Source organism: Pseudorca crassidens, chromosome 7, assembly GCF_039906515.1.
Source record: "Pseudorca crassidens isolate mPseCra1 chromosome 7, mPseCra1.hap1, whole genome shotgun sequence".
NCBI lineage: Eukaryota > Metazoa > Chordata > Mammalia > Artiodactyla > Delphinidae > Pseudorca > Pseudorca crassidens.
In genome coordinates, this window is record NC_090302.1 from 110049788 (window position 1) to 110068610 (window position 18823).

Genomic DNA, 18823 nt, shown 5'->3' on the forward strand with positions numbered 1-18823 from the left:
TACTGCAAGGTCATGAAGGTATTGTCCTCTGTTATCTTCTAGAAGCTCCTGTTTTACCTTTTACATTTAGAACTGCAATCCACCTAGAATTGATATTTGTGTATGATGTGAAGTACTTCAATTTAATTTTTGTCTATGAGGATACTCAGTCTAGCACCATTTATTTTAAAAAATGTCATCCTATCCCCATTGCACTGTAGTGATTCTTTTGTCATAAATCAAGGCATTTTATATATGTAGGCCTTTTCTGTTCCATTGATCTACATGTCTATATTTTCACCAATACCACACTGCTTAGCTACTGCCACTTAATAATCATCTTGATATATGATAGTGTGTCTTCCAACTGCATTCTACTTTAATATTACCGGCTTTTCTTGGCCTATTGCATTTCTACATAAATTTTGGGATCAGCTTGTCAAATTCTTTAAAAATGTGCTGGGAATTATATTGTGATCTCACTAAATCTACAGATGAATTTGGATTTTTAAAGAGTATTTAAAATTTTACTTTATATTATACATATATATTACTTTACGTATTACACTGTTGCTTTCTTTCCAGTTCTTTTACTTATGGAGGGGGCAGGGGGAAAAGAAGGGAATGCTTTATTACACCGACCAAGACCTCCAATACATGATTGAGTACAAGTGTGATAGTGGATCTCCTTGTCTCATTCCCAATTTCAGGGGAAAACTTACTTCAACATTTCATATTAAATGCAATGTTTTCTGTAGGGTTTTTGGAGTTATATTTATTAGATTAAGGATGTTCTCTTTTACTATTACTTTGCTAAAAATTTTAAAAATCATAAATGGGTGTTGCATTTTATGAAATGCTTTTTCTGCATTTGGAGATGATTTTATGATTTTTTTTCTTTTCAGTCCATTAATGTAGCAAATCACAATGACTGATACTTTTAAGTGTTAAACTAATCTTGCATTTCTGGAAGACTACCAAATTTGTCATCATGTTATCCTTTTTCTATGTTGCTGGATTTATCAATATTTTGTTCAGGATTACTGCCTGTAGGTTCATAAGACACTGGCCTGTAATTTACTTTTCTTGTAAAGTCCTTATCAGGTATTGTTACCAATACAGTAGCTAGATTTAGCAAATAAAAGTGTGGGACACCCAGTTAAATTTGAATTTCAAATAAACAATGAGTAATTTTTAGCATTATAAGTATATCCTGTGCAATATTTTATACTAAAAAGTGTTCATTGCTTATATGAAGTTAGTTTTAATTGGGCAACTCTAGTACCAAGGTTCTGTTTACTTCATAACACAAGTTCAAAAATGTTTCCTCTTTTTGTATTCTCTGGAAGAATTTGTGAACTTCCTAAATGCTTGCTAGACTTCACTGGTGAAAAAAAATATGTGCCTGGAGTTTTCTTCATGGGAAGGTTAAGTACAGGCTAAGTTTATTAATAGATGAAGGACCATTCAGATATTCTATTTCTTCACCTGTCAGTTTTGTTAAGGCATTGTTTTTCAAGGAATTTGTCTATTTGGCCTAAATTTTCCAGTTGACTGATCATGATATTTCTTATCTTTTAATATGTAGGGACTTTATATTCTCTTGATATGTTGATTCTTTTGAGAAATGTTCTTTTTGTCTCTAGTAATAACGGACACAAATTTGACTTTGTTTGATGTTAGGGTAGCTATACTAGATTTCTTTGGCTAACGTTTTTATGATACATCATTTTCCATTCTTTTACTTTCACTTTTTCTGTGCCGTATTTATGGCGTATCTTGTTTAAACAGCAGAGGATTGGGTTTTGCTTATGTAATAAATCTGACAATCTTTGTCTTTCAATCGAATTACTTCGTATATTTAATTATGCACTTGAATTTTAAACTACCATCTTGCTGTGTGTTTCGCATTTGTTGCATCTTTGTTCATGTTCTTCTTTCTTGCCTTTTTAAAAAATCAATTAAATATTTTTTATTGTTCCATTTCCCCCTCCATTAGCTCGTTATTATAATTTTTAAAATAAAACTTTTGAGATAATTGCAGATTGTCATACAGTTGTGAGGCACATTATAGAGATCCTGTGTACATTTTACCCAGTTTCCTCTTGCAAAACTATATAGTTCAATATCACAGCCCAGAATTGACACTGACAGTCAAGATTCAGAATATTTCAATCACCACAGAAATCCTTCATGTTCCCTTTTATAGCCACACCCATGTCCCTCTTGACCCCACCCCCTCTTTAATCCCAGGAAACCACTAAACTGTTCTCCATTTCTATAATTTTTGTCATTTGAAAACAAAATATATAAAAATACATGAAATTACACAGTATGTAAGTTTGGGGATTTTTTTTTAACTCAACACAGTACTCTGGAGATTCACCCAGGTTGTTGCATGTGTCAATAATCTGCTCCTTTTTATTGCTGAGTACTTTTTATTTTACAGTACCAATGTAAAACAGTCTGTTTAATCATTCACCTGATGAAGGACATCTGGGCTGTTTCCATTTGGGGGCAATTATGAACAATGCTGCTGTAAATATTCATGTACAGGTTCTTGTGTGAACATAAAGACTTCATTTTTCTGGGATAGATTCCCAGGTGTGCAGTTGCTGGGCTGTATATAGTTTCATGCTTAGGTTTTTAAGAACTGCAAACTGTTTCCCAGAGTGTCTGTACCATTTTATATTGCCAGCAACAATGGATGAGTGATTGATACAGCTTCCCTGTATTTTTTCCACCATTGGGTGTTGTCACTAATTTTATTTTAGCCATTCTGATAAGTGTGTAGTGATATGTCATTGTGGTTTTAATTTGCATTTCCCTAATGGCTAATCATATTGAACACCTCTTCATCTGCTGATTTACCATGCATATACTGTACCTGCTTGGGTAAGTGTTTGTTCATCTCTTTTGTTCATTGTTCTAATTGGATTTTTTTTTTTACTGTTGAGTTTTGAGAGTTCTTTATATAATATAGACATTAGGCCTTTCCCAGACATGTGGTTTGCAAATATTTTCTCCCATTGTGTAACTTGTCTTTTCATCCTCTCAATGTTTTTCACAGAGAAAATCTTTTAGTTTTCATGAGATCTGATTTATCAGTTTTTCCTTTTATGGATTGTGCTTTTGGTGTTAAGTCTAAGAACTCTTTCCTTAGCTCTAGATTCCAAAGATTTTCTCCTGTGTTGTTGTTTTTCTAAAAAGTTTATAGTTTTGCATTTTATGTTGAAGTCCATTATCCATTTTGAGTTAATATTTGTGTAAGGTGTGAGGCTTAGGATGAGGGGTTTTTGTTTTTATTTATTTTTTGGTAAAGCACAACTGCTTTTATTTTATTTATTTTTTATTTATTTATTTGGCCACGCCCCATGGCATGCGGGACCTTAGTTCCCTGACCAGGGATCCAGCCCTCAAACCCATGCCCCCTGCAGTGGAAGCGCAGAGCCCTAGCCACTGAACCGCCAGGGAATTCCCTGTGTGTTTTTAAATCTATGGGTGTCTTTTATCAGTTGTGCAAAATTCTTGGCTATTATTTCTTCAATTATCTTTCCTCCATTTTCTCTCTTCATCTTTTGGAACTCAAGGTACATGAAGCTAGACTTTTTCACTTTGTCACATTTATCTCTGATGCTCTTCTATATTTTTCATGTTTATCTCTGTGTTCTAACTGGTTATTTTCTATTTCCTGTCTCTCTTTTCTCATACTGGCAACTATTTTTTTTTCCTTTAATGCTAACTAGTCCTTCTTGTATTCATACTGTACTTCTAGGGTTATTTTCCTTCTTCAGTAGTACTTACTTTAGAAGTCCTGTTAGGGCTAGTCTGTTGAGTCTCACAACTTTCTTTAATCTTAAAATATTTTTATTTGCACTTATATTGCAAGATCATTTTGCTGGGTGCACACAGTTCTAGGATGACAGTCATTTTCCTTCAGCACTTGACATGTATTATTTCACTGTCTTTTGGCTCCCATTGTTGCTATTGAGAAGTTTGTCTTCCTTCATAGGGAAACTGTCTTTTCTCTCTAGCTTCTTTTTAAATCATTTATCTTTGATATTCTGCAAATTCAACTTGCAGTATTTGTTGTTGGATTATTTTTATTAAACTACTTGAGTTATTTTGTGCTTCTTAAATTTGAATTCATATTTTTCATTATAAAAAAATTCACCTACAATATTAAAATAGTACCATTCCTTGTTTTCTCTGTCTCTTTTTTTCTCGAACTCATTAAACATATTGGAATAGTGATAAACATTCTATTTCCAACGTTTCTCAACTTCATTTTTGAATATTTTTCATGTCCTTCTTCTGTGCTTCATTCTAGGTAATTTCTTAATAACATCTTCCAGTTTAATTTTGTTTTCAGCTCTATCTTATCTGTTTAGCCCATTCATTAATATGTCAACAATTATGTTTTTTACGTCTGGAAGATCCAGTTGGTTAATTTTCAAATCTTTCTTGCCGTTCCTAATAGACACCTGTTACTTCCTCATCTTTATCATTTTGTCCTTTTTCCTATTAAGGATTTTTATATTCCAAATCTAATGACTGCAATATCTGAATTCCTTGGGTTTGTTCAACAGTGGCTTGCTTCTTCATTTGCTTGGTCATCTTTGATTTTGTACTTAATTTGATCTGTGATTTTTCCGCAACATTAAATTGGAATGTTCTCCCAACTGAGGATTCTCATACGTTTCTGTGAAGAAACAAAATGTGCTACCAATATGCTTTTTAGTTTCTTCAAAAGGCCTGAGTTAATGTTGGCTCCAGTTAGTTTCCCTTCCTTGTTGTGGGCCTACAGGTTAGGGTCACACATTAAACTGCTGCCCTGGGCATTTGTTCTCAGGGCTGACCTGGGCCTCAGGTTTACCTAGCCCTCAAAGCTACCACTCCTGAGTTTAGCTCATGTTTGGGGTCTCCCCCTACCCTGGCCCTTATTTTGGCAGAGGGGAATTCCTTAGATATTTCCATTTTCTGCCATCCTAGTAATGCATTAAAAAGAATAATTTACTCAGGAAATAATTCTTAGAAGAACACAAAAATACCCAAGTACTTAGTTTATCATAATGCTGAAAGCTGCAATCACACATCCCTCTTTTACATGGAAGGACAAAAAAAAAAAAATCCAGTTTGGATTCTGGGGATTGCTTTCAAGTCAAATCAGTACTATTACTTCATTGATTAATTCATTTAATTGAATTTACAAGCACTCATGTACCAAGTGCTGTGTTAAAGGAGAAGAAAAGAAACCATCTCTGCCCAATTGGGGTCTAGCTGAGAATAGACCCCCTAAACTAATAAGCAAACAGATACACATATTATTACAGTTAGTGATGAGTGTGATAACTGTTATGAGAGAAATTTGGGCAGCAACTTTATAGTTAAGCTTAAACCTGAAGTGAAGGAGCCAGCTATGATGAGAAAGAAGGTAAAAGTCTTCTAGGCAGAAGGAATAGCTTGTGCAAAGGCCTTGAGGCACAAGATTTGGCGTTTAAGGAGCTGAAAGATAGTCTATATAACTATGGCGTGAGGGACAGGGAGCCATGGGGGCTGATGTCAGAGACAGGATGATGCAGGGCATTGTGTGCAATGGTAAGGTGTTGGATTTTTTTTTTTTTCCCAAGATTATTTATTTATTTCTGGCTGTGTTGGGTCTTTGTTGTGGCACATGGGCTTTCTCTAGATGCGGTGAGCGGGGGCTACTCTTCGTTGCAGTGCATGGGCTTCTCATTGCAGTGGCTTCTCTTATTGCAGAGCACGGGCTCTAGGCATGCAGGCTTCAGTAGTTGTGGCACACGGGCTCAGTAGTTGTGGCTCACGGGCTTAGTTGCTCCGTGGTATGGGGGATCTTCCCAGACCAGGGCTCAAACCCACGTCCCCTGCATTGGCAGGTGGATTCTTAACCACAGCACCACCAGGGAAGTCCAAGGTGTTGGATTTTATTTTGTGTGAAACGGTAGGCCACTGAAAAGTTTTATGCTGGGAAGCAATTGATCTGACTTATGTTTTGAGAAGATCATTCTCGCTATTCCGTGGAAGAAGGATTGTTAAGGCCAAGAGTTCCTGGAATTAGGGAGACCAGAGTCTATTGCTGTATTCTGGGTAAGAAATTATTGCAGCTTGAACTTGTGTGATTATTGCAGAGATGGAGATAATTAGAGATTCAAAATATATTCTGGAGGGAGAACAGAGAACGTATGTTTTGAATGTGGTGGAGCCAACCCAAGAAGCTGGGCAGAGCAGACCATGGTGACTAATTATGCTACATTAACTGATATCTGAAAGGTCATCACCTCACTACCACTTTCTGTGACAGAGCCCTGCTGAGCTTCTTGAGACGTAAGTTTTAAAATATCAAAGTGAATGCTGCAGGGAGAGCACAGGAAGAGGGCTGTGGGGAATCCTGTGAGCTTGCCTTAGTCAGAGGGGAATGCAGAAGGATTACGACTAGTGTGTCTAACCGCTTACTGCTCATCTGTGTGTCCTGATAAGTTACTATCTTAAATAATTTACTCCAGAAATAAAATGACTTGTCCTGGGATTGCTATGCAAAAAGAGGGGAAAAAAGTTATTTAAAAAGTTATGAATCACTGGCTGCATAAAACAGAATACCTGCTTAACAGTATTGTTGGGCGTTTATTTTTCTGAAGTAATAGAAGACTGGTGATGCTTCAGGAGTTCATCAGTGTCAGGGTCGGTACCTGTGATTTTCCTGACTTTCCCCCATGCTGTTTAGAGTAGCATTCTCATGATTGACTTGAACCAGCAATAATCTATGAATACCCTATTTATTATAATCAAGGTATTTCTTAATATAAGAAGGAACAGGAGAATGGTTATTGGGTAGGTGATTAATAGAGTTATCTACCACTGTCTAGAGTTAAGATGAATAATAGAAGGACTAGAACAAGACCACGTTACTTAAAACTCTTGAAACATGAAAAATTCTTCCAGAAGTTAGCAGAAGTGAGTTATTGATCTTAATGAGAGTTTAAAAATAAGTCCACCTTTTGTAAACCTAAAAGGAATATGTTCAGTTATTAATTAAATTGACAAATTCACTCGGTGAATATTTGAGCCTATGACATATATACAGCACTGTGCAAGGTCCTAGGAGAGATATAAAACATGATACACATTCCTTACCTTCAAGAAACTTCCAAACAATAATTGTTTGTATTAGACTTTCTACTTCATAAAACTCTTTCCAGGCATTATTTCCTTTGAAATCATAACAACTCTGTGTAGAGGAAATTTTTATCTGATGAAGAAATTAAGTGCAGTAGACCCTTCAGATCCTTGCTGGTAACTCTCTGGCCTTCACCACTTCAATTCCTCAGGCTGCTTTCCTGTTACTGGTGTCTGTATCTTTGCCCGAGGGCTTTCTCCCAAGAATGGAAGGCAGCCCTGTCCCTGGGGTCAGGGCAATTCGGAAATGCAGGGAATTATCAGGCTCTCATCTCAGCAGCCCTCACCTAATGACTGACAGGGTCTGTTGTACAGATACCCCAGCTCTCTTGCTCCTCAGGTAGGTAACTTTGAGGCATGTGTTTCATACCATTTCCAAGTTTTCCCATGGGATTATGCTCCAGGCATTACCAGTGGTAGCTGGCTTAATAAGGCGCCCTTTATTTACTGCCTTCCCTTCTTTGTCTCACTTCCCCACCTCCTACTGGTGTTTCCTGAATCCTCCAGATAAACTACCTGCACTCAAATCCTTGTCTCAGGATTATAAAGGGCATTTCCACTAGGTTATTTCCCCAATACTCACACAGCAGCTAAAGCGTTTGGTCCAGTGGGTGGGCCCATGATTCAAGCCAAGCCAGCTGGAATCTTTCCCAGAGAATTTTGTTCAATCTGAAATAGGGAGAAAGGAGCTCTCTTCCCTCTTTTCTGTTCTTTTTTTCCCCTCCCTTTCAATGTATTTCTAGTAGAACAGCACCTGGCACAAAGTAGGAACTTGCTAAATATTTCTGGAATATTTAATGTATACAAGTCCTACAATTTCTTTGCTGCTGATTGACATTTATGATCAGATGTTAATTTAAAATGTATGAAATACTCTTGTTACAGTACATCCTAGTGCCATAGCACAGCGTAGTAGTTGAGAGCATGGACTCGGGAACCAGACTGCTTGAGGTTCAAGCTTGGCCACTTGCCAGTTGTTTGACTGTGCAGGTTGTCAATTGTCTCTCAGTTCCTTTCTCGCTCTACTCTCTCCTCTGGATTCTGGAACCCTAAAGGGTTCTGGAACCCTAAAGGACATGTCCCAGACTCACTTGCCAGGAGGTCTCCGGTTCGGTTCTGCTGACAGGAGATCAGTGGGCAGGAGGAGAGTGGAAGGCACTCCTCCTTTCTTCGGGCTCCAGCAGCCTCGGCAGCACTGTGCTCCTCTATGATGACTCCAGGAACAGGGGTGCCCGAAGGCTGCTGGCTTCCTGCAAAGCAGCTAGCAGAGATAGTTCTAGTAACGCCAACAGTTACGTTCCAAAAACCTCAGAAGCACACATTTGTGGGTTTTGGATGACACTGCTTTCTGTTTTGTGTCCCAAGAGCAGGGATGCTGGCTTTTATCGAAGTACCCTGTGGATAGCCACACTCTCTCTCTTTTGCTCCTCCAGTCCTTCTGTAGGGATTCCGTCAAAAATAGAGGTAATAACATTCCTTCTGAAATACCCAAAGTGGTTTTTCTTTTCCTGACTGGATACTGGCTGATACTGTGACCTCAGGCAAGTAACTAATTCTCTTTGCCTCAGTGACTTCCTCTGTAAAAGTGAAGATAACACTAGTATTTCTATCTCATTGGCTTTAGGAGGATTAGATATTTTTAGAGCACTTAGAACAGTGGCTGGCACACAGCAGACACTATGTTTATTAAATAAATGGTACCGTGTATCACATTCTGTTGTTAAATACATATGGCATTAGCCATAAATTTTATAAAACCTAATGTCCCTCTGTATACAGCTACCACTTTGTGCAACCTGGCCCATGACCCGCCCTTATCATTACTGCTTGTCACAATCACCTCCCTGCATCTTCTGTCTTCTCCTTGGCTCATCTCTTGTGTCATAAATCAGCACGTGTGTTTTTACAGTGTCTTTTTCTCTCACTTGCTTTAGACATAATACAGACATTTTGGAGGCACGCAGGTTTAAGGTTTTTATGAAGCGACTGTATTTTAGGAAGCTGCAGTGGCGAGAGGGGTGTGCAGGTTGGGAAGCAGCATTGGCACTGGAAGATTTGCATTGGAACCTGAAAATGAATCCAGACTCATGAAAGTAGGATGCCAGGAATCTTGTGCAGGAGAAAAGATTGAGAAATACAGATTCTTTTGGTTAAATCTTATCCACATTAAGAGTATTTCACATTTGTGTGGAGTTACCTCACTGATTTCTGTTTTTGATTTTTGAGAATAGACTTTCTTTTGATTTCCTACTCACCAGGGAGAGCAGACTCAGATTCTATGTTACATTCACTCCATTCCCAAGATCCTTCAGACCAACCCTCACCTTGCCACCCCCCTCTCAAAAAACAACACAAAAAAATGTGGGAATGAGACAGGCTTAGAGGTTACTGAATAGACAGAGCACTGCTGTGTCTGTACAAAGGTGGGGTCATTGTCCAGAGACCTGGTTACAGAAATTCCTAGAATGACAGTTTTCCACAAAGTAAGATCAGTTCAATTTTTTTTTTTTTTTTTTTTTTTTTTTTGCGGTACGCGGGCCTCTCACTGTTGTGGCCTCTCCCGTTGCGGAGCACAGGCTCCGGAAGTGCAGGCTCAGCGGCCATGGCTCACGGGCCCAGCCGCTCCGCAGCATGTGGGATCTTCCCGGACCGGGGCACGAACCCGTGTCCCCTGCATCGGCAGGCGGACTCTTAACCACTGCACCACCAGGGAAGCCCGATCAGTTCAATTTTTATTGTCCTTTTAACTTTCAGCTTGTCCTACTAGACAGAGTAAATACTCTTTCTTCTTTGCTAATTAGTCCAATCTTCAACTCTGCATAAGTGCATTGTTTTAGTCTAATTAGAATTCTAGACTTTGAATTTTGATGGATATTTTTTAAAGTACATCTGAAAAATCTCATATTGTTTGCAAACAATTTTTAAATACCATCAAACTACTAAGCATAGAATCAAAATTATTTAGGGGGCAAAGTTGTAAATATTTCACCCTTATGAGTATTTACACCAGAATTTACAATTTTTAGTCATTACCAAACTTAAAACTGTCATTGGCTAGATATAAGATCAGCACAGTATTAATATATCACAAATTTACTTTAACTGGAAACACCTACAAAACAGTAGACAAAAAATTATTTTCAAAAAAAATTACAACAGAATTATCTTCCTCCTGTATGAAAGCCATAGATATTCAGCTAAATATGGGCTAAATTAACAATGTTATTATACAATTCAATAGCTGCTGACTCTCTTAACTACTGTTTCCTAAAACAGAAGAGTAGTATTCACTCCCTCCCAAATGATGCCTCTATTTTCATACTGTATTCTGCAGCTCTTACTGTTAAAGTTTAAATTGTTCTTGACTATTTTGGATTCAGTACTCTGCAAGTGGAAAAATAAGTCATTGGCCTTTAAAAAAAAAAGGCTTCACTGAGGCATATTTTACATATCACAAACTTTCCCATTATAAGTGTACAGTTCAGTGATTTTCAGTTAATCTATACAGTTGTGCAACCATCACCACAAGCCAGTTCCAGAACATTTCCATCATCTGAAAAAAGTTCTGTTGTGCATCTGTGCTGTCAGCCGGGCTCCCACCTCCAGCCCTAGGGCATCACTCTTTAGCTTTCTGTGTCTATACATATATTTGCCTTTTCTAGAAATTTCATATAGATGGAATCATACAATAGGTTGTCTTTTGTGTCTTGCTTGACTTAGCATAATGTTTTTAAGGGTTCATGTATGTTATAGCTTTTATCAGTGTTTGTCCCTTTTCCCCCTTGATTCTTTTTTTACTGATGAATAGTATTCCAGTGTATGGATACACCACATTTCTGTTTATTTATTCATTAGTTAGTGGACATTGGGATTGTTTCTAGCTTTGGGCTATTACAAGTAAGGCTGCTATAAACATTCATATACAAGTTATTTTTGTGGACATAGGTTTTCCTTCCTCTTGGGTAGATCTTAGGAGTGGAATTGCTGGGTAAATATGTTTAAATCTTGAGAAACTGCCAAACTGTTTTCCACAGTGACTGTACTATTTTATATTCCCATCAGTGATGCATGAGTGTTCCAATTTTTCCACATCTTCACCAACACTTGCTATTTTCTTTTTGATTATAGTCATCCCAGTGGGTGTGAGATGATATCTTACTGTGGGTTTAATTTGCATTTTTCTAATGATTAATGATGTTAAACATATTTTCATATGTTTACTAGCCATTAGTCATTGGCTTTTGAAGCATAGACTTATTCAAGACCTGGTATCCGGGCTTCCCTGGTGGCGTAGTGGTTGAGAGTCCGCCTGCTGATGTAGGGGACACAGGTTTGTGCCCCAGTCTGGGAGGATCCCACATGCTGTGGAGCGGCTGGGCCCGTGAGCCATGGCCGCTGAGCCTGCGCGTCCAAAGCCTGTGCTCTACAATGGGAGAGGCCACAACAGTGAGAGGCCCGCGTACCGCAAAAAAAAAAAGACCTGGTATCCTACATACAGGAGGATGAATTTTTGCACATGCACATACCTACATGTGTATGTATATAAGTGTATATATACACATACCTGTGTAACTAGGACCCCAATCAAAGTACGTACATCATGCTAGGCATATTACAGCTTAATACAAATGATTACTTTTATCATATTCTGAACAACAAAAAGATGCTTACAATTTAACTGCATTTATTCCTCCTATCTCTTCTTAGAATCTACTTCTACATGTTATAAAAATGCACAAGACATTATTATTCTGTTTTAAACAAATAATTTACATAATTACCCTTGCCTGTGTTCTTTTTCTCCTCCTGAGGATTTAGGATCATTTTCCTTAAGCAGGACTGAGGGAATGAATTCTCAGCTTTTTCTTGTCTGAAAACATCTTTATTTTGCCTTAATTCTTGAAAGCTTTTTCCCTGGATATAGAACTTTAGGTTAGCAGTTTGGTTTTTTTCTTTAGTAATTTAAGGATGTCCTTCTATGATCTTCTGGATTTCATAGTTCTGTTGAAGAGTCAGCATTCAGGCTTATTGTTGCTTTTTAAAATTTACTGTCTTTTTCCTCTGATTCCTAAGATGTTTTCTGTCTTTAGTTTTCACATTTTTTATTATGATTTGCTTCAGATGACCTCTTCTACTAGAGAGGATTTGACCTTTCCTCTGTAGGGCAGAACGAACCCCTCTAATAGGTAGAAGGATAAGGGACTGATTTTCTCAATCCAATGAGGGACTGAGCTGTGTGTATCCAGGCTGTGTTGTAAGACCCAGTTCACATCTGGCTCGTTCCTGATCCTTAGACATTGTCACATGCCCTTTTGCTTTAGGTTTTGGTGGTCTCTGTCTCCTTAGCTCTGAAAGACTATCAAAGATTCATTTCTGCTCTTTCGGTGGACGTTTAGTTCACACTGATTCACAAAAGTAATAGTTGTTTTTTTATTTTGAAGAAAAACAAAATACCTTCGTTTTCTTATCATTTTTTGTTGAAAATGCCAGCAGCAGAACGAGAGGCTTTTGTTTTTTCTTTACCTGCATTTTCATTTCTTCAAAAATTTACTGTTGAGCTGCATCACTAATGTGACTCTTAACAGTTAGGCCTCAGAACTAGTGGTCTACTCACAAATGGCTGTGCCCATGTGATAACACTTGAGTATGCTTTTTCTTCTCCTCTGCCTTTCAAACAACTTGAAAATATTAAACTCCAATGTAAGATTCATCTTTCAGAAAGTAATATGTATGCAGAGCAAGTAACGGCTTTCCGTTTTTTACACTAACTTTGCAACTTGAGAGAACAATAATAATTTTATATGCAACTTACCTTACGGAAAGTATACTTAATTTGGACTAACTACATGAGTTAATCAATCAATAATAATAATTATTGAGAACTTATCACTTACTGCTTTGTGTGTATGAGGGGAGGTTACAAAAAATGTATATATTTTCTTCCCCTCATGGTTTTCCAGTATGATTTGATGATTATGAAAAGTACAAGTTTTTAGGATAACTGACTGAATAAATGATATGAATTTCAATAGGTAGCACAACCCAGATTATTTCTACACAATCCTGTCAGGTTGACATTGTTGTAGATAAATTCCAGGTTATCTACAGAACAGCTATTTATATTATAGGATAGGGGACCTACTTTGGAAACAGCTTCGATCTTAGCTCATAATTAATTTATTGCTAAATATCTATGCTGTTACAGTTTGTGAGATGCTGAACTCAGGCAAAGTTTGGCAAATAAAGTGATAGATTGGTATCGCCTAGGGGGAAAAACCCTGGTAAGATCATTTTACTAGAAGACGAAGATAACTGAGCAATAGTGTGTAATCTAAAGTTTGTTCTATGTAGTTTATTACATTTGAGTAGCTATAAAACTCTTACTTCATTAAATACTGTTTTGAAGTAACTGGGCTCACACTTATTGGTACTTATAACCAAAGGATTTCCTGGAAACAAATTATTTATCTTTTAAATTTTATTTATAATCTCTTGACCACCTAACAACTGCTAAAATTAAAATATTTCCTCACATTATGATCACATATTTGCAGAATTATAGCATCATAAAACTTAGAGATTATCCCCCAAATGTCATTTTACAGTTTGTCAATCAAAAGTCTAGAAATGTTAAGTGTACTGTTCAAAATCACAGCCCTTGTTGGATTTTAATTTATACATTTTTTATGAGAAACATAAACACTTTCCCCTTTATCATCTTTTAGGAAGATGTAGTATTCTAATAAAAATAAATTTGGAAAATTAGTTTTAGAATATATGAAATTGATATGTTTCTGAAAAGAAATGGCTTTAAAGTTGAGTACAACCTTTTTTTTTTTCTTTAGAAATACAATCTTATTTTCCCATTTAGAACCATAACAGGATTAGTGGCACAATGAGAAACACCTTTAGTACTACCTCTTCATAGGACATTTCAGTTTTCTGATAAAGTCATATTAGTCATGACATAGTGAATATACCAAGTAATTCATAATAGTGAACTAGGTCTCTTGTATATTTAATCCATTTTTTTTGAACAACCTTTGGGATTAGAGTTTTGTGTGTGTGCTACCAGATTCTGTATATAGTTGCCATTAAAAAAAAAAAAAGTTGTTCTATAACCAACCACTGTCTAGATCTCACTTAAGCCTTCTTTCATTTATGACTTCACTGTGCATCTCAATGTTACTTTTAGGTCAGGAAGTACAGCAGAGTGAAGTCTTGGCATGGAGGGTAAATGCAGATTAAATATAGAAATGTTTTCCTGTTCTCTGCTGTGATGGAATAAAGAATGGAAATTGGTGTCAGTGGGGTTGGCTCCTCCTGATGGTTGTACGGGAAAAATCTATTCCAGGCCCTTCTCCTTAGCTTGTAGATGGCCATCTTCTCCCTCTGTGTTTTCACATCATCTTGCCTCCATGCTTGTCTCTATGGCCAAACAAACCCTTTTAACAAGGACACCGATCATATTAGATTAGGGGCCTACCCAGCTCCAGTATGACCTCATCTTAACTAATTACATCTGCAATGACCCTATTCTCAAATAAGATCACAGTTACAATCGTGCTATAAAAGCACACAAAAATCCAAATGGAAAAAACAAATCATACATTATTCAAATAGCAATGAACAGATCACTGATGCCTTACTTTTCAACTTTATTTTAAAATTCAGTGGTATTGAGGACATGCACAATGTTGTGCAACTAACAACCATTTCCGTTTGCAAAAACCTAGTTTTTAATTAGTAAATCTAGAAAATTAGCTGCTGGAACTGAGGTTCTAGCGAGTATGATCACCGTGTCCAAACCAAATAGGAGCACACAGTCTAACAAATGCCAGCGAACTTACTGAGAAAGGAAAGAATATTTAAAATCTGTTGAAACCAACTGTCACTGTTAACATATGGGCCAAGAGGAAAAAATAACCCTCAAAACTAAACACAACACAGAAATAGCATAAGATGTCAGTCAACGTCCTCCTACCCCGGGAAAGGCGGCTGGTGATGCCTGGAAGCAGTAAGCTAAGGTCGCTTGGCTGCGCTCTCACCAGACACTAAAGCGAAGATTCTTAACCTGGGCTCTGAGGAGCCTGGAAACGCCGCGGCGCGCAGTTTGGCGCATAAATGCAACGGGGGGTGCGGAGCTTTCACGCGAGTCTCGAAGGGAATCTTTGATAGGGAAAAGGTTTTAAAAACGATCGCGTTGCGGGGACCAGACAGTGACCACTGCGGTGACAGCGGGCTGGCCTCGGGAGGGGGGCAGGGGCGTCGCAGCGCTCAGGTGGAGAGGCTGAGGGGTGGAGGGAGGGGTGTGGGCCCGGCCCAGGGGCCGCGGCCCGGGATCGGAGCCCGGATGCAGGGGCGGGACCGGGAAGACGCCGCCCGCCCCGCCCCGCCCTGCCCCGCCGCCCGCGGGCGGCCCTGTTTACCCCGGGATTTGACGCCGGGGACGAAGGGGGAGGGAGGAGTGGCCCCTCGAGGACTCCGTGGGCGGAAGGCGCCCTGCTTCGCGGGCGTGCGGTACCCCCATGGGGACGGTAATGGCTCCCTCCGCCCCTCCCCGGTCCCCGCCACCTGTCTTCCTCGGGTCCTACCCCAGCCTCAGCGACACCCGGCGGCGCCGGCCGTCGGCCGCAGCGCAGGCTCCTCAGCCTCCGTATTTGTTATTCTCCAGACGGGGCGGCGACCACCGCTCCGGGAGCCGGGGCTCTGGGCCGTGCTGGCGCGGGGGACAAACAGGACCTGGGCCGTCGTCGGGGTCGGCGGGGCGAGCCGCTTCTGCCCCCTCAGCGCCCGCAAACCGAGCGCCGTCGACCCCGGAGAGCAGCCCGCGGACTCGCGACACGGTATTTTTAAATCTGGCGGGGCTTCTCCACGGGCCAACCGCGCCCCCCGCCGCCCGCCCCAGCCAGTCAGCGCCAGGCCCGCCATTTTTCAAACCCTCTTCCGGCCGCCAATCAGGATCGAGCAGCACATTCCTCTCCTGACCGGTTCTAACGGGTCTAGGAGTTAACTACCCGGGCGACCCACCGAACCTGCTAGGCTGCGGCCGGGGGGACGAGCCTGGCGACACACCGGCCATTCGGAAGCCGCCGTGGCGAGGGGGCGGGGCCTCTCTGAGTTTGAATAATCCCCAGGGCCAATAGGAGCGGTGGGGGGTGTGGCCTGTGGCCTGGCTCGTCAAGTTGCCGTGGCGCGGAGAAGTCTGCAAAACAAGAGACGGAGGATTGCGTTAGCGACATACCACTTCACGCCGGAGCCGCGGGTAGGAGCGTCGCGGTCGGACCCGGCCGCTGCGCGGTACTCTGAGGAAAAGCTACCGCCAGGCAAGAGCCGGACCCGGGCCTGGGGTGCGTGGCCGGCCGACCCCCTTGCCTCACGGCCGGCCCGGGCGCCTGCGGCTCTCGGGGCTCGCCCCGCGGGCGGAATCCGGGTGCTGGCCGGGCGGGCCGGACTGCGGAGGCGGGAAGCTCGTCCGGGCCCGTCTCTGGAGTGTTTTGGACGCGGGGCGCGAGGCGGCAGCTCGGAGCAGGGCTCGCGGCGTGGAAGCCGGGGGCTTTCCTGTCAGGAAGGGCCGGGCGGGGGTGGCGGGCCCGGGGGGTGGGGGGCGGCGGCGTTTGGGCGGGAAGGCGCCTCGCCCGCTAGCGCCCGCCGCGCTCTCCCGCCAGGTGGACGCGCCGCCGCAGCAGCATCATGGGGAAGGGCGACCCCAACAAGCCGCGGGGCAAGATGTCCTCGTACGCCTTCTTCGTGCAGACCTGCCGGGAGGAGCACAAGAAGAAACACCCCGATTCCTCGGTCAACTTCGCCGAGTTCTCCAAGAAATGTTCCGAGAGATGGAAGGTGAGAGCGAGGGTCCTCACGCGGGCAGGTGGCCGTGACATTGAACTTGTCTCCGCCGCCGACTGGCCCCAGTGTTTTATTCGGAGTCAGAGGCACAGGACTTCGGGGTGCTGGTGTATTTTAAGACGACGGAGGCAAATGTGGCCCTGAAGAGAACCCTGCCTTTTCGGGGACGGATGTCGGTTTACAGTATTGCATTTTCACTGCTGCTTTCATGCCCACAGACCATGTCTGCCAAGGAAAAATCCAAGTTTGAAGATATGGCAAAAAGTGACAAAGCTCGCTATGACAGGGAGATGAAGAATTATGTTCCTCCCAAAGGTGACAAGAAGGGAAAGAAAAAAGATCCCAATGCGCCTAAAAGGCCTCCGTAAGTTTTTTTTTGTTTGTTTTTTTTTGTTTTCTTTTCGGTCAACTGAACTGCCCCCATGATTTTTCATTCAGGTCATTACAGCTCTGTTCCTTCCTTTCAGATCTGCCTTCTTCCTGTTTTGTTCCGAACATCGCCCAAAGATCAAGAGCGAGCACCCTGGCTTATCCATTGGCGATACTGCCAAAAAATTGGGTGAAATGTGGTCTGAGCAGTCAGCCAAAGACAAACAACCCTATGAACAGAAAGCAGCTAAGCTAAAGGAGAAGTATGAAAAGGTGTGTTGTCTGCATTTTTTGGGGGCAAGGTTGAAATCTGGTAGCCAGTTTCTAAATGAGCATGTTAGAAGTAGGTGTAAGCTGTATGTTAATAGGTATAAGCTGTAGTCAGTTTTCCCTGACTAGCAAGTGGGGAACCTTCCGTAGGTCAGTGTTAATGGTTGTCAGCTTTGCTTTGAAAAGGTCTAATGAGAGTTGTACACTTAAGGAGTATAAGCTAATTGGAACCTCCTTTCTTTGGACTGCAACCGGTGTTTGTAGCCCTGGGAGGTTGCTGCATTCAAATGTATTTGTGGTAAAATGCATCTCTTAGTTGAGAATGGAGGATTAAATGTTTCATGTAGGTGTATCTAAAATGTGAGGTCAGGGGACAGGCTATGTGCCGCTAACAGATGACGGTAGTGAAAGTACTGACAGACATCAATCTGATACACCCCCATTATTTTACATCATTAGCTTTCGAAGGCCTGGAGGGAACAAATGATCTCAAAACCAAGTTTTAGACAGTCATCGGGGTTATTGGCCAATAATCTTAGATTGTTTACAACTTAGTGGTTTTCATGGTTGAGTAATGACACCGGATGACGATTTTATTTTTTTGACAATATCTCAGGATATTGCCGCATACCGTGCCAAGGGCAAGAGTGAAGCGGGAAAGAAGGGCCCTGGGAGGCCAACAGGCTCCAAGAAGAAGAATGAACCAGAAGATGAGGAAGAGGAAGAGGAGGAAGAGGATGAAGATGAGGAGGAAGAGGATGAAGATGAGGAATGAATGGCTATCCTGTAACGATGCGTGTGCAGTGTGCGTGTGTGCTCAGGCAGTGGTTTTGCTAAGAATGTGAATTCAAGTGCAGCTCAATATTAGCTTCAGTATAAAAACTGTACAGTTGTTTGTATAGCTGATAAGATTCTTTGTAGAGAAAATACTTTTTTAAAAATGCAGGTTGTAGCTTTTTGAGGGGCTACTACATACAGTTAGAATTTAAAGCTTTTGATGAATGTTTCTGAATATTTAATGGTTTCTTTAACTTTTTGACTTGTGTATGGTAGCACAGCAAACTCATAGAAATTAGTATCAATAGTGAATTTTGTGTTTTCTAGAATGAGAGTGTTGCATTGTTTTTTTTAAAAAGTTTTTGTAATAAAATTATGTATATTA

General features: G+C 40.8%; 1 protein-coding gene across 3 annotated transcripts; it reads left to right on the forward strand.

Moving 5' to 3' along the window:
* Positions 1-16345: 16345 nt before the first annotated feature.
* HMGB2 (high mobility group box 2) lies at positions 16346-18823 on the forward strand. 3 transcript variants are annotated; one of them, XM_067745357.1, is made up of 5 exons: positions 16346-16499; positions 16842-17016; positions 17241-17386; positions 17490-17664; positions 18278-18823. In XM_067745357.1, exons 2-5 carry the CDS (start codon positions 16867-16869, stop codon positions 18434-18436), a joined length of 630 nt encoding a protein of 209 aa, XP_067601458.1. In that variant the 5' UTR covers positions 16346-16499; positions 16842-16866; the 3' UTR covers positions 18437-18823. The 3 variants fall into 3 exon arrangements, with proteins under 3 accessions (XP_067601458.1, XP_067601460.1, XP_067601459.1); XM_067745359.1 differs by having other exon boundaries at positions 16348-16438; XM_067745358.1 differs by having other exon boundaries at positions 16372-16523.